Here is a 14061-nt window from a genome sequence, read left to right as displayed (position 1 = left end):
CTCCCCTGAATGAAAAGCCCGAGAGGTCGAGGGGACCCCGAACATTTAGTTTGATTTCAGTATCGACGACATGCAATCTGCTGGAGGAGGTTTGACAGCTGCGGTCAGCGAAGATGGGCCGTCTTTTTAAGACATCATTGTCCGGAGGTTTGTCACCGTGACCTAAACTAGAACGTAAACTCTGCAGAGGCAGGAGAAAGAAACATACAGTGTGTGTTTTTTACATTTTGTGTGAATCAAACAGAAGCTTAAAGCAGAAACCAAATCAGACTCAGTTTGGAGACGTCGCGTCCACAGCGTTTGCTGTTCCTCTCCCATTAAACCACGACTTTAATAACATTGTCTTTTAGTCTCCAAATGTACCTCGACTAAATATCACTGAACATAATGAACCTGACAAATCATCCTGAGTGTTATTGCTGCATCAAAATGGAGCCAATTAAAAACAGATTGGAACAATAGCGGCAACAAAATTCAAACCTTGTAAAAGTGTCTTTAAAGAAAACACTGTCCCTGTTTTACGTTTTAACTGCTTTTACTTTTCTTAATATGTAAAATATATGCTAAAAAAAACTAAGCCTAGCGGCAAGTTCACGAGGATGGATGCTTTCAGCCATCGGGGAGGCATAAAAATAAATATTCTTTTTATTTTGTGGTGAACTGTCCCTCTGAGGACACCGTACTTCTCTGCTATTTACGTCCAGCAGCTTCCTCGTCAGAGTGAGAGGAGGCTGTAGGAAACTAATGTGTGTGTGTGTGTGTGTGTGTGTGTACAGCGTGTTTGTACCAGCAGCCACAGGGGGAAAAGAGGCCGGTTCACCACGAGGCCAAAACGATTCAACTTTCTCTGACCTCCTTCAGAAGCACCTCAATAATTCATCACACATATAAGATATATTTATTTATATATTATATATATCACCCCCCCCCCCCCCCCCCCCTTTCTGTTCCTCACTTTGTCTCTCACTCAATACACACATCCCCCCACACCTCCAGTCGAGCAAACACACGGGTGAGCTATTACCAAGCAAATTCAGAAAGGCTATTGATGCATGTGTGTGCGATATTGATGTGTGTGTGTGTGTGTGTGTGTGTGTGTGTGTGTGTGTGGCCACTCACCGTTAGATTTCTCGCTGTCTGCAGGTTTCATCTGAATAGGGTGGTGCATCTGCAGAGACACAAGAGAAGAACAAAATATATTAAACGCTGCACACAAACACAAATATTTCAGGTTTGGTTTAAACATTCGTTCACTTGGTGTTTGCTTCTCAGTCAGCCAGATGTACAATGTAATGGGCACCGGTCACACATCTGGCTCAGTCACGGTGTCGGTACTTTAGGGCACCTGAAGCCGTTTGTTAAAAAACACCAGAAGAAGACAAAGAACGTAGAGACGCTGTATACAGCTCTGGTAGCAGCAGCGACCTGTCAATCACTGTGTAGCCCCGCCCCTAAAGCATCCCCTGCTTTATGGTCTGTTTGACTCTAAATGGACCATCATTTACTAAATGAACATCATGCTGTATTGAAGAAGACTTGAAACTAGAGATTGAGACCATAAACTCATGTTTACAATGTTTACTGAGGGAATAAATCAAGAGAGAAGTAGAGTCATTTTCTCATAGACTTCTATACAACCAGAGGAGTCGCCCCCTGGTGGACACTAGAGAGAATGCAGCTTTAACACATGAAGCTTTGGCTTCACTCAGCAGAACCAGAGGTTGCCTCCTGTTCCTCCCCCTTTACTTCTGTCGACCCTGCTCGGACCTCAACCCATCTTCACACCCAGCCTTCATTATGATCTCAACTACACACCTGTGAAGTTTCATCACTGCTTCTTGCGACGCTAACGCAGCGACTACATCTCTCCACAGACATACAGAAAGAAATATAAACGCCTGGCTAGGAACAACAAGCGCCCCGCAACAGAATCCACACAGAGCACTCGCCTCTCTCTTTCTAACCCGACACACACACACAATATAACCCTAACTGCACACACACACCTCGGCTCAGCTTCCTCTAGATCCATTGGATCAGATTTGTCCAAAGGGAGGCTAGTTTAGGCCCACAGAAGGAAGTGAGAACAATCTCTCTACAGTGACCAGTCGAGCCTCCTGAGCCTAATAATGCCTATACTGCTGGATATAGCAGCCTCAGCTTTTTTAGTGACAATTGCAAAGTGACGAATAAGTTGTTGCGGTTGACGCTTTCAGTGCTACTCAAGGGTGGAGTTAAACTGCACCTTTTGGATTATTATTACCGTAATGTGGGCTGGAGTCTCCCTAAACTGTGAACTTCTGGAGTAAATGACAATCAAGGATTCAGCGACTGAACAATCCTTTCATTTTCTTTATCCGGTCTTCTGTTGCTCCCCGTTGTCTTAAAACCGACGAGACGTTAAAATGTCAATTGAAGACGTGGTCCGGCCGATCAGGAGAAAACTCTGGTTGCAATGAGTTCTGCATGCATTTACATGCATTTATTTTATTTGCATTCCCCCCTCACTTGCAGATACGATAGCGAGGTGCAGATTGCATGTTGGTACCAGGTGTAAACGGGGTCTAATGGTTGCATTCACACTCGTGTTTTTAGATACCGGATATCTCTGATGTGGCCAAGAAGCAGTTTAATGGAGCTGAATGATGGATGTGTTTTTAAGGTGGCGGTTCTTCTTTTATGGAAAACAAGAAAACACTTCACAGATGAGAAGGCTTTGTCACCTCTCTCTCTCTCTCCCTCTCTCTCCCTCTCTACCTCCTTCAATCTCTCCTCCTCTGTCCCTTTTTTATTCCCTCCATCTCTTCTTTCCTTTATAGGAGATTATGTGGCTGTTTGATCTGCGGGGAGACGAATGACAGTGATTCTCCAAATCTAGCCCGGTATCAATCACACTCAGAGTCAAATACCAGCAGAGAGTGTGAGTGTGTGTGTGTGCGCGCCCCGTCTTACCCATAATGCCCCTGGGCTCAGTCACGCTGTGACAGAAGGCTTTGATCTTCCAATTCTATCACACACCTTTATCCCAACTCTCTCCCTCTTGCTCTCTTCCTTATCATCCTCACTCGGCTTCTTTTTCCTCCATCTTCCAGACCTGTCCCACACACACACACACACACACACACACACACACACACCTACACACACACCTACACACACACCATGTCTGTCCGTTGATTAGTTCTCAAACCTGCCTGATTGGGGCAATCAATGGTGGGGGGGGGGACAGAAAAGGACACTGCAGAGCATTACGGATTTCCTCCAAAATAAAAACCAAAACAAAGAACAAACAAACAACCACAACACTGCAGCTGTGAAACTAGCCAATCAGGGCACAGCCTGTGACAAACAGTGTGAATCTTTCTGATGGTTGACGTGTGATTTGTGATGCATTGAGGCCACAAGACTGAAAGAAAAACTACAGTAAGAAAGAAAGAAATAGACTAAAAACATTGCAGTGTGATTATTGAACTGTTTGCATATAGAAACAGAGAGAGACAGAACTAGAATAGAACAGAGAACTAAATGAGAAGGTAAAAAGGAACTTTAAAGGAAATTCAGTGATGGTTGAATGCTTTAACTTCTAAAAATCTAAAGTAAGGGAGAGAAAGAAGTATCAGACGGTGACGGGGACACGGTGAGATAAAAAGTCTGTCTGAGAAAGACAAAAGAATCAGAAACAGAAAAAAAAGAAGCGAGAGAAACAGAAGGAGGGAAGAGGGCCGGAGACACCGGACAGACGGGGATAATGCCGTCCGCTTCAGGCTGCAGCCTCACTGAAGTATCGCTAACACAAGGACAGATGCAGGGACATGGGTGAGATGTGTGTGTGTGTGTGTGTGTGTGTGTGTGTGTGTGTTGAAGCCACATCAAAAGAAAGAGAAAGTCACGTCAAAGCAAACCTGGAAGTCACATCAAGTCAGTCCTCGTTAATCCGTTTCAGAGTCTGTCCTCTAAAGGCAAAAAACAAAAAACAGGAACCGCCGCGCCGCCGTCATTCACTCCTGAAGAACACAGCTAAAAGCTGCCACACACACACACACACACACACACACACACACACACACACACACACACACACACACACACACACACACACACACACACACACACACACACACACACACACACACACAGGTATACAAAAAGAAAGTCTGTCTGCTTTTCAGGCGTCTCCTCCTCAGGTCTGTCTGCCCAGAATGCCCGGCGGGTTCTAGGGGGGGGGGGAGTCGACACCTTTGATCTCTGCCGAGCTTCCGCCGAAGTCCCACAACGCTGCGCTCTCCTTGCGCGCTTTTCCCACAATTCCACAGTGCCGTTTCTTCTCTGCCCGGCAGGCCCCCACGGCCGCAGTCTGCCATTCATTATGCGCTCAGCGGGATCCCGGCAACACCACTCAGTCCTCACCGCGCTCGGGGCTCACGAAAAAGCACAAAGTTGCACCACGTAGAGCCGTGTGTGCAGCCGGTAAAGACGCTGCGCCGGCATTCACCTTTACACATCTATCTGTCCGGTCAGGAGGCCTCTCAATCTACTTCCTGTTTACCTTCTACATCCTTCCTCTCTTCCCCGCACTCACTGTTTAATAATCAATCAGAACACGGTTTACACGGCGGCTGCACAGTTGACGTAAACCTGCTTCTAATGTAATCTCCTGGATGTTTGGTAGCTTATTATCTGCTTGTAACGCGTCCGCGCTGCACTTCAAGTGGAGTGTCGCCTTTGTTTTTTTTAATCATACTTGAATTTGCGTTCGTACACAACTGCAGCTGTGATTGACTGAGTCACGCTGGGCACCGCTTTGAAAATCGATTAACATTTCATTAAGATGTTGATGTGCAAACTCACACCGCTAACAACGAGCGGACGAGCCGCCGTGTTGCTTAAGAACTACTTTGCCGGGAATAACAACTCCTGTTTTTTTTACTGCTCTACAATTACTACAAAGCAAAGTGTTACATGTATTAGCCTGAATATAAAGTTATTATATTTATCTGGATTTATAATTCGTTGGGCAGCAGAGTCGGCGGTGATTGTTTGCTTATTCGTGTCGAAATCAAATTTAAACTTAATGACGGCATTCATCTCACGCGGGCGGAGATATTCTCATTTCGCTCAAGTTCTTTGGAGGTTTGGAGTTCTTCCTCCTGACAAAGTCTTCATCACAGCCAGCTCATTACAGAGGCCGAAGAGACACAATATGTCTCTTATATGCTGTTAGCTTTAGCCATTAGCTAACACTGACCGTTGAGTTACATGTGAACATGTGGTGTGATTGTGAACGGATCAACTCTCAGGATGAACTGCGAGTCAAATAATTTAATAAAAACCTAATTCCTCGAAAGTGAAAAATAATCTAAAATAGTAATTATTTTTTGCTCCCATCATGCACCTCTTTAGAAACAACACAACACAGATAGAAGTAGAAAGAACTAAAACATGTGCAACACAGTTATAATGCCATAAATCTTAAAAGGCAAAAACATAATGCAAGTTACATTTCTTTGATAATTTATGTTACAAAAATTGGAAAAAGAATATTGTATGTACACAACATTTTTCCATTTTTGTTTTGGGCGCAATTTTAAATGAGATTAAATATCATGATTTCCATTTTAGATTTGGTTATTTTTCCCCAATAAAAGCTTTTGTAACACATGATTCTACTACAAACCATTAGACATTTTAATATATCCAACATTCATTTCTGTTTTTACAGCTTCTTGCTGTGATATATGGTGTATTATTAGCTATTTAAAAAAAATAAACCTTGCCTTTTTAACCCACAGGGATTAAATAAGTCCAATATTCACTCTTTAGCTCCGTTTCTGGTCTCCGCTGACTCCTGAATAAAATATCTGGCTCTTCATCAGCTAACTTTGTCAGTCTGCTGTTTGGTGCTGAGCAGGAGGCGGTTTTAACCAGAGCTTGTTTAACAAGAGACCGAATCAAACGGCACATGTGCTGTGAAAGCAAAGCGACGAGCGAGAGCGGCCTCTGTGGGTTTTCGTCACTGTTAACAGGAAAATATTGAGTAACTGACCTCTAATTAGTCTGTGAGCATGACGGGTCAGAACTGTCGCTCTACGAGATTAGCCCGTCCAATCACCGGGAGATATTCATCTCCGTAAAAAGCCAGATGAGCGGAGCCATAAGGTCCACATTACACCAGAGGGATCAGCGGGCAGCCAGGATGGATTTTACGACCTTCCAGTTATGGGACAGTCTCTTTTATCAGCCCTCCTTCCTGGCTGAGGCGAGGTGTCGATCTGACAGCCCCCCCTCCTCCTTTTCCTTTCAACTACTTTATCTTTATGACTTCATCATTTGCAGACTCCCGGCCAAACTGTCCGGCAATCAAGCGACCTACACCCACCCCCTCCTCCCCCTCGGCTGGCCGTTAAACAGCTCCTTCCTGGTGAATGGCGTCCGGGAAACTCTACACTTCCTAAATGTTAACTGCTGCTCAGGGGTTAACGCGATGCCCGTCGCCCGCCCGCCCGCCCGCCGTCTTCCAGAAATGCCCCGGTGCTTAAAAGTTCAGGGGTCGACTTCTCCCGGAGCCAGAGGACTAACTTGAGGGCTCACGCTGGGAATAAGTGTGTGTGTGTGTGTGTGTGTGTGTGTGTGTTGTGTGAAGGAGTGTGTGTATGTGTGTGCTCTTTGCCAGCCACCTTCACATGACCAGAGTGTGTGTGCCAAAAAACTGGGGAGTGCACATACTGTATGGCACCACCCTCTCCCTCTCTCTCCCTCTTTCTGTCTGTCGGGGTCTCTCGCTCAAGCACAAACACTCACACACACACACACACACACACACACACACACACACACACACACACACGGCGACCACACACACACTCTCCCCTCCCTCCCTCTGAAGGTGTGACGGTGAGCTGCTAGGTCAAAGTCAGGCAGATGGCCCTCGCAGTCGGGATTCAATATCAGTGACCGAGACGGTACGACCGACCACAGACACACACACACACACACACACAGACACACACACACACACACACACACACCTACACACACACCTACCACGAAGGAGCCGCTGCACACACATGACCTCTAGACGGTGGTGATCGCCAATAACACAAAAAATGCCTCACCTACATTATTAAAAATAACCTCACTGATACTTTTGACTAATTCCTAGTTCTTCCAAAGAAAACATCTTCTTAAACACCTGGTTTCCTTAAATGAACATCAAAAAGATAGAATTAAAAAGTCAATTTCAGGGGAGCTCCCGCTCTCCAACACCAACAGTAAAACCCACACACACACACACACACACACACACTTGACACATCACAAACACACCCTCCGCTTCAACACATCACTCTGACAAACACCTTGACACAGATAAAGTGTGACTTTAATTCTCACTCTCCCTTCAGCAAACAAAACCGCTATAAATCAAATTGTCCTTTACAATATCCGCTCGTCTTAGCGGCGCTGAGCGCACAGTTAGCCTACATTATCCCCACTTCATTTGGCTCGGTAAATAATTAACCCAGCGCGCGCGCGCGGAATGATTGAGGGATTTGGCATTAGCTATGCTGTGTGGCGTCTCCACACTAACTACTCTAAGTGTTTAACATAGTTAGCCCGCATTTGAAGCTCTCCCCCTCTTTTCTCCCCCCCTCCTCTCTTTGGCTGAATCAATATGCTTAAACGCCGCCACAAACTCGGGAGAGAGAAGAGGGGTGAGGGGAGTTAATTTGAAACAAGCGATTAATATTTCTTTCGTTAAATAAGAGCACACACACACACACACACACACACACCCACACACACGCACTCTGATGGTCGGTGCATCGATGAGGTTTGCCTTTCCTTCAGCACTGTTTGCGATAGCATTTGGGTTTCAGTACAGCAATTACAGCCTTTAATTGAATTGATTTCGATAATGAGCCTCTGTAATGACACCGCTGTGGGAATGGTTGTGTGTACGTGTGTGTGTATGCCGTTTGCAATGAATGGGCTGCTGTTGTTTTTTATTTTTTATTTCCAGGACTTAAATGTTATGTGAGGAGGATTTTACAGATGAGATGAACACGCGTTTGAACCGGTCAGGCCGTCTCCACAAACCACTTGTCCGAGGCCTAACCTTTCAGCTCGTTGCATAATATCCTCCAGGCTACAACACATGAATGTTTGATGACACACGGCTTTAGTGCATGATACATTTAATATCCTGCATCCTCCGTGTTTCCGACCGTTTTTTTGGGGGGGGGCTTAGTTAGCACCACCCACAACTTTACTCCCCGGGTCCTCTGGGGCGGTCACGAGCTCGTCCGCAGTGCAGCTGCAGAGTAAATCAGCTGCTCTGGCAGTCGGTGCGAGTTATACCTCTTCTCTGGGTGTTTTTTTTTGTGCTTAAGTGCTGCGTGGAGAGCTATTGTGATGGAGCAGCGATATGTGTAATAGGCTCGCATCTGAACAAACAGCACACATCGACTGACAAGCGGTGGACGTGAAGCACCCCCCCCCCCCTTCCTCGCCGCGCTGCTATCAAGCAGTGCTGAAAACACACACTTGTGCACACTTGAGCGCTCGCCCAGGTATCAGCCGGCTGATAAGTGGGGCCGACGCTGCCACTTGTATACGTCTTGCTTGCACCGTCTGCCATGACGGATTTGTTTTGATTGTTATTCTGAATTTATTATTGAATTGATAAATGCCGCTCGGATCGGTTTCCTCTCACACGTCTCAGATGTCAGCTGACACGTGTCGGTATATCTGCTCGTCTAAATGCTGTTGAAGACGCTGTTTTTGTTTTTTTTGCAGAAAATCTTCAGAAATAAACGGCAAGATCTCCACAAACGTTAGTCTGTGCAACTCCACACAGTTCACAGTTGATTTAAAGACATGCACAGTGAGCTGGGAGGATATTTGGGTTTAATCTGTTACGTGCATTGAGTGCATGTGATATACAGCCAGCATTCAACACGTGAAAACATAAAATCACACCTTTGCTTAAAGTGGCAATAGACAGGTTTTTTTGCTTTACTTTATCATAATGAGGTAAATGTTGATTGCACACTGTAATGGCTGTAGAATAATGACACCATCTGCGCTTAGATTGGTTTCCTGTACGCCTCGATTTCACTCTGCAGCTTACTGTCTCCGGGTACGACCTCCCGGGAATGAAGGCTCCCTTTACGGCACCAAGAAAGAGGATAGCGCCTTTAATTATGAAGATAATAGAATAATAACACTTAGGCTCCCGTAGGCTGGACCAAGACGGCACAACATTACAGCTTCCTGTTCTTACCTTTCACAATAAAAGAGCCCATAGACTGAGTCCATGCTTAGCAGAGAGCAGTTGGCTTAGAGGCAACAACACAAAATAGATTATTATAGCGATCACCAGGTGGTTTGTTAAACCTGGTGACTCTTACTATTGTTTCATGCTTCAGACAGTAGACATGCTGCTAACGAGATATCAACAAGTACATTGAATTCAATAGACAAACAAAATCTCAGTTGTGTTTAGTGTGATTGGAGACGAAGACTAAACGGTTCAGATAACTTTACAGGTTGTGTTCAAAACCCTTCAGTTTAAATGACCAGATCTACAAAGAGTATTAGCTAAAGCTTTACACTATAACTGCTTTATTAACTGTTAAAAAAATCCTTTGTTTACGCTTTATAGACACAAAATAAGACATTAATAAACCTAGTTGGGAGTCCAGGATGTAAAAGATCCCTTTAGCTTGTGTGTATCCTCCTCTAGCATAATGTTTTATAAAGCATCAATACATTGTTCATAAATGGTTTATTAACATCAAAACAGCCACTAGTTATTCACCTTATATATATAGAAAACATTATTAGACAGCGGCGGCAAACCATAGAATAAGATTCAGGTTGTAAAACAAATCAGGGTTTTAAAGTTGAACCCTTTATGAACGTTAATAACACATGTATTAATGCGTCATAGAGCAAGAATTAGCCATTACTAAGAACAACGTTTAAGTTGCCATGTTGTATATCGTCTTCTAGGACAATAGAGCATCACTAAATGATCTATTATTATATAACTTTACGACTTATGACGACTTTTTGCAAAGTCAAAACCCTCGTTGAGAACTGAAGCTAACTTCTAAATGTGCTAATTTTCAGCACAATGTGAACAGAAACAGATGGCCAGATAACGCTTTTCTTTCAAATACGAATGTCACCATGTCAAATGAAACGCGTTTCGTAAGAGTTACACGCCGCGGCCTGCAGAATTGCAGCCCATTATTTCTCCAGCGAGCACACGAGTTCCCTTCAAAGGGCTGGAACAGTCCGACTCTTAAGACCACAGGGGCTTTTTGCATGAAAGAATACGATTCCTCACATCATTGAAAATGATAATACGCATTATCACTTACAGTCCGCGCTTCTATCTGCAGCCCTGTCCACCGACTTGAAATAATAAATGCCCGATTAAATGACTTATGTCTTTGGATTATAAATTGCTCCTTTTTAAACCTTAACCTTGCTTGAGATCACACTTGCTTTGATGGGGGGGGGGGGGGGCTTTGATGTGCCTTCGGTTGCACGAGCACACACAACCTTGCGCCTGTATTCTGGCAGCCGAGCGTCACTAATTATCTCGCCGGCAGAAAGGTAAGGGAGGTGGGGACCCGAGTGTGTGTGTGTGTGTGTGTGTGTGTGTGTGTGTGTGTGTGTGGTCTCAGTGCGACAGTAGCTTTTAATGAGCCCCACGCTTCTTATCAAGCTTGGCGCTCGACAAACGCTCTGATCCGCCCACATGGAGGACGGGGCTCCACTGATCGTGTCTGAAGCCCTGCCCCCCCCTCCCCATCCCCATCCCTCACCCACCACCCCACCCTCCCCCCACAACCTCAACACACCCTCCCCAACACCCTGATCTCACACTCCCTCCCTCCCTTCCCTCCCTGTCCTCGCAGCCGTACTGTCAGAACGAAACATCCTTGAGAAAAAAAAACAGCAAATCAAAGGGCTTTTCATCCTTTTTCCACAAAGACACAGAGAGATAGAGAGGGAGAAAGATGGAGAGAGAGAGATTCAACCGGACAAAAGAGAAAAAGCGAGAGGGGAGGGGAGGGATGGAGAGAGGGCAAGAGGTAGAGAGAGTGAGAAGAGAAAGAAACTGAGGATAAAGGACTGAAGTTCTCCAAGCTGGAGGACACTCCAGAGGACACGTCCTAGATTAGCTCTCGCCCCTCCCTTCATCCTTCCATCTCTCCACCCGGCTTCAGACGCAAACACAGCGGCCCCGGGGCCCTCTTGGCTGGGCGTCAGGGTGTGTGTGTGTGTGTCAGGGTGGTGTGTGGGGGGGGGGGGGGGGGGGGGGAGAAAGAGGGGAGACACCAGGCATTTAGACATCTGTCAGCCACTAATGAAAGAGTTCAATTTAGTGGAAAATCTCAAACAACCTTGTCTGACAAGGGCTGGCTGACGGGCTTTAACTCGCCGCATGTTGTTGTTGCTGGTGTGTGTGTGTGTGTGTGTGTGTGTGTGTGTGTGTGTGTGTCTCAGAGTGTGTGTTGTGTTAGCGAGGAGGGTGGGGAGTGTCTCCGAGTGGATCAGGAGGGGGAAATAAAAAAAATAAAAGTGGTGAAAGAGGAAAAAACTGTAATGTAATAAACTGTGTGTTTGTGCACATAAAAGTGTGTGTGTGTGTGTGTGTGTGTGTGTGTGTGTGTGTGTGTGTTTGTTTGTGTTAAAGAGTCATGCAGAGGTGTGGATCAGTCCGTGCAGCAGGGGTCGGGTCTTATGGCTTTAAGTCGCTCCAGGGGTACAGGGCATGTTTTTCGCCGATAGATGGGTTATGGTGGGGGTTTTATGTGTGTGTGTGTGTGTGTGTGTGTGTGTGTGTCGTATTTAGACCTCACCAGTGCTATTAGAGTTGGGGAGATGAACACACGGCTCTCCAGGCAACACACGCACACAGACACACACACACATTAGTCTCCACCCCCCCAGAGCTTCATTAGCAGGTCATTAAAAACAACTTCAGTGAAAGCTGTTGTTCTTTGAGGAACAGCGTTGCCTCATTGAAAAGACTCCATGTGTGTGTGTGTGTCACACGGATGACCATGTAGTCGTGTTGCCTCAACATAACCACTCGACGCTTCGATATACGAGTACGAGTTGCTTTTACTGAAGTTGCATATTCAACCTGAAAGCATGAACGTCTGAAACACGAGTCTGTAATTGGTTACGACACTTGATTTTAGGATGAAACACCATGTTTGTGATAGTAACTTATGAGGATTTGTCCATCATATGAAATTTAACTTCTCCTAGTTTACTTCTCCCCTTTGGGAGGAGGAACAACTTTCATCGTGTCAAGCTGTCAGAGTTGTCAGACACAGAACGCACACTGGTCTCTTCTTATCTCCCACCGAAGTCGCTCTGAACCCAAAGAGCAAGATTAATTACCGTCAGCTGAGCGTGTTGTCTCGTCCGCCTGCGACGCATCGTCAGTTTGTCTTTTCGTCCCCCCCTCACATATCCGTCTGAACGAACACCACGGACCATCGCGATAGCACGGCTTGTATACTCTTCCGCCGTGAAATAGATTGCCACGTAAAAAAACATTAGTTACGCATCACATCCCACCCCCCGATCACGAGCGCCCCCCACGCTTTAGGAACTACTGTTTCAGATTTCATAGAGATGTCAGATATTAGGCTCGTCCGGGTGGCGTCCCGTTTCTTTTTAAGTTTGCTGCTGGAGGAGCTGATAACAGCTCGGCCCAGCGAGTGTGGGGTTTTTTGTGATTTGCAGGTGAAGCGACTATGCGGGTATCTCCTAAAACTGGGCTGACATACATGCAGAGAACAAGTTGCACTGTATAATGAAATTCAGAGCTTGCTGTCCTCTCTGATGGAAATCTACAGAAACCAAAATACTAAAAGTTTGAAAAGAAAAAATCACTCAGCTTGCTAGTATAAAAACAAGAACGGTGTAACTGTCTTCTTGCAGAGAGTTAGATGAGAAGATCGATACCACTCACGTCTGCACGATAAATATAAAGCTACCACCAGATGTTAGCTTAGCTTAGCACAAAGACTGGAAGCAGGGGGAAACAGCTAGCCTGGCTCTGTCCACGGGTTACAAAAGACACGGTCGGACAATCTGTACAAAAACGACACGTTGTGGACATGCTTCTTGCGTGACACGACTTGAATATACACTTCTGCGTGCATCGCATCGCGTATGCATACGTTTGGTGCTGACAGATTGCTGACAGAGCTTCAGCAGAGACAGCCGGGGAGCGATGGAGGGAGATGTGGAGCCGGCAGAGGAGCAACCACAACTGCTGTCTGCTGCTGATTTCGTCCTGCGAGAAATCTTGAATCTCAAATCCTTTTTTCTGCTCTCGTTAACGCCGTGCAGGGGACAGATTTATCACATCAAGCACAGACCCCTTCACTTAATGCCCTCCTAAAAAAAACAACTGCTCCTGCCCTAAACCAACATGGCTGCCGGGCTGACGCTGCCAACACCGGTGCCCTTTAATATTTTTATTTTCTCCAATTTGGTCCCCGTCCAGCTTTCCACTCTGATTGCATCTCTCCCTGTTAGGGCCTTGGGTTTGGGAGGAGAGATAGAGCGATGGAGGGGGAAGGGCGCCAATACAAACATTGTTCCGCTGGCTTTTTACAAGCCATGAGAGTGGGGAAGTTAATAAGCAGGTATTGGTTTTTAACTGCGGCCCGTTTTATTGCTTTGCCCTCGAGCGTGCTGGAGTGCTCTACTCCACCTTTTTTTTTCCCGTCCATCTGCCCGTCACTCCGCTAACCTCCCCGTTCAATTTTCTCCCTCTCGCTGTCAGCTCTGCCTTTTGTCTCGCCTCGCCCAGCAATTAATTCACCGTCCTCATCGCGCGTTTGTGTTTTTTTGCTGCTGTGTCCGCCTCTAGCTGACACATTCCCCCTCACCTTTCTCTAAATTCTAAGCTGAGGTATAGAGACAGTTTAAAAACCCTGTTGAAAGATTAAAAAACAAACCACTTACTGATCTGTCATTATGCCAGTATTGATTCCTGTGTTTTTGCAAGTGTGCGTTTGA

At 45.8% G+C, this 14061-nt stretch overlaps 1 protein-coding gene across 1 annotated transcript in view; it reads right to left on the bottom strand.

The window, feature by feature from the left end:
- Positions 1–14061, bottom strand: part of celf2 (cugbp, Elav-like family member 2) — a gene marked incomplete at its 5' end in the record, with an annotated part of 111236 nt that overhangs the window by 35113 nt on the left and 62062 nt on the right. The window contains one exon of the mRNA XM_079184090.1: positions 1120–1168. Within this exon, the coding sequence (XP_079040216.1) occupies positions 1120–1168 (49 nt within the window). The remainder of the gene's footprint in view (positions 1–1119; positions 1169–14061) is intronic.

The sequence above is a fragment of the Pholis gunnellus genome, assembly GCF_910591455.1.
Source record: "Pholis gunnellus genome assembly, chromosome: 22".
NCBI classification, from domain to species: domain Eukaryota; kingdom Metazoa; phylum Chordata; class Actinopteri; order Perciformes; family Pholidae; genus Pholis; species Pholis gunnellus.
This window is presented reverse-complemented; position numbering and strand designations above follow the sequence as displayed.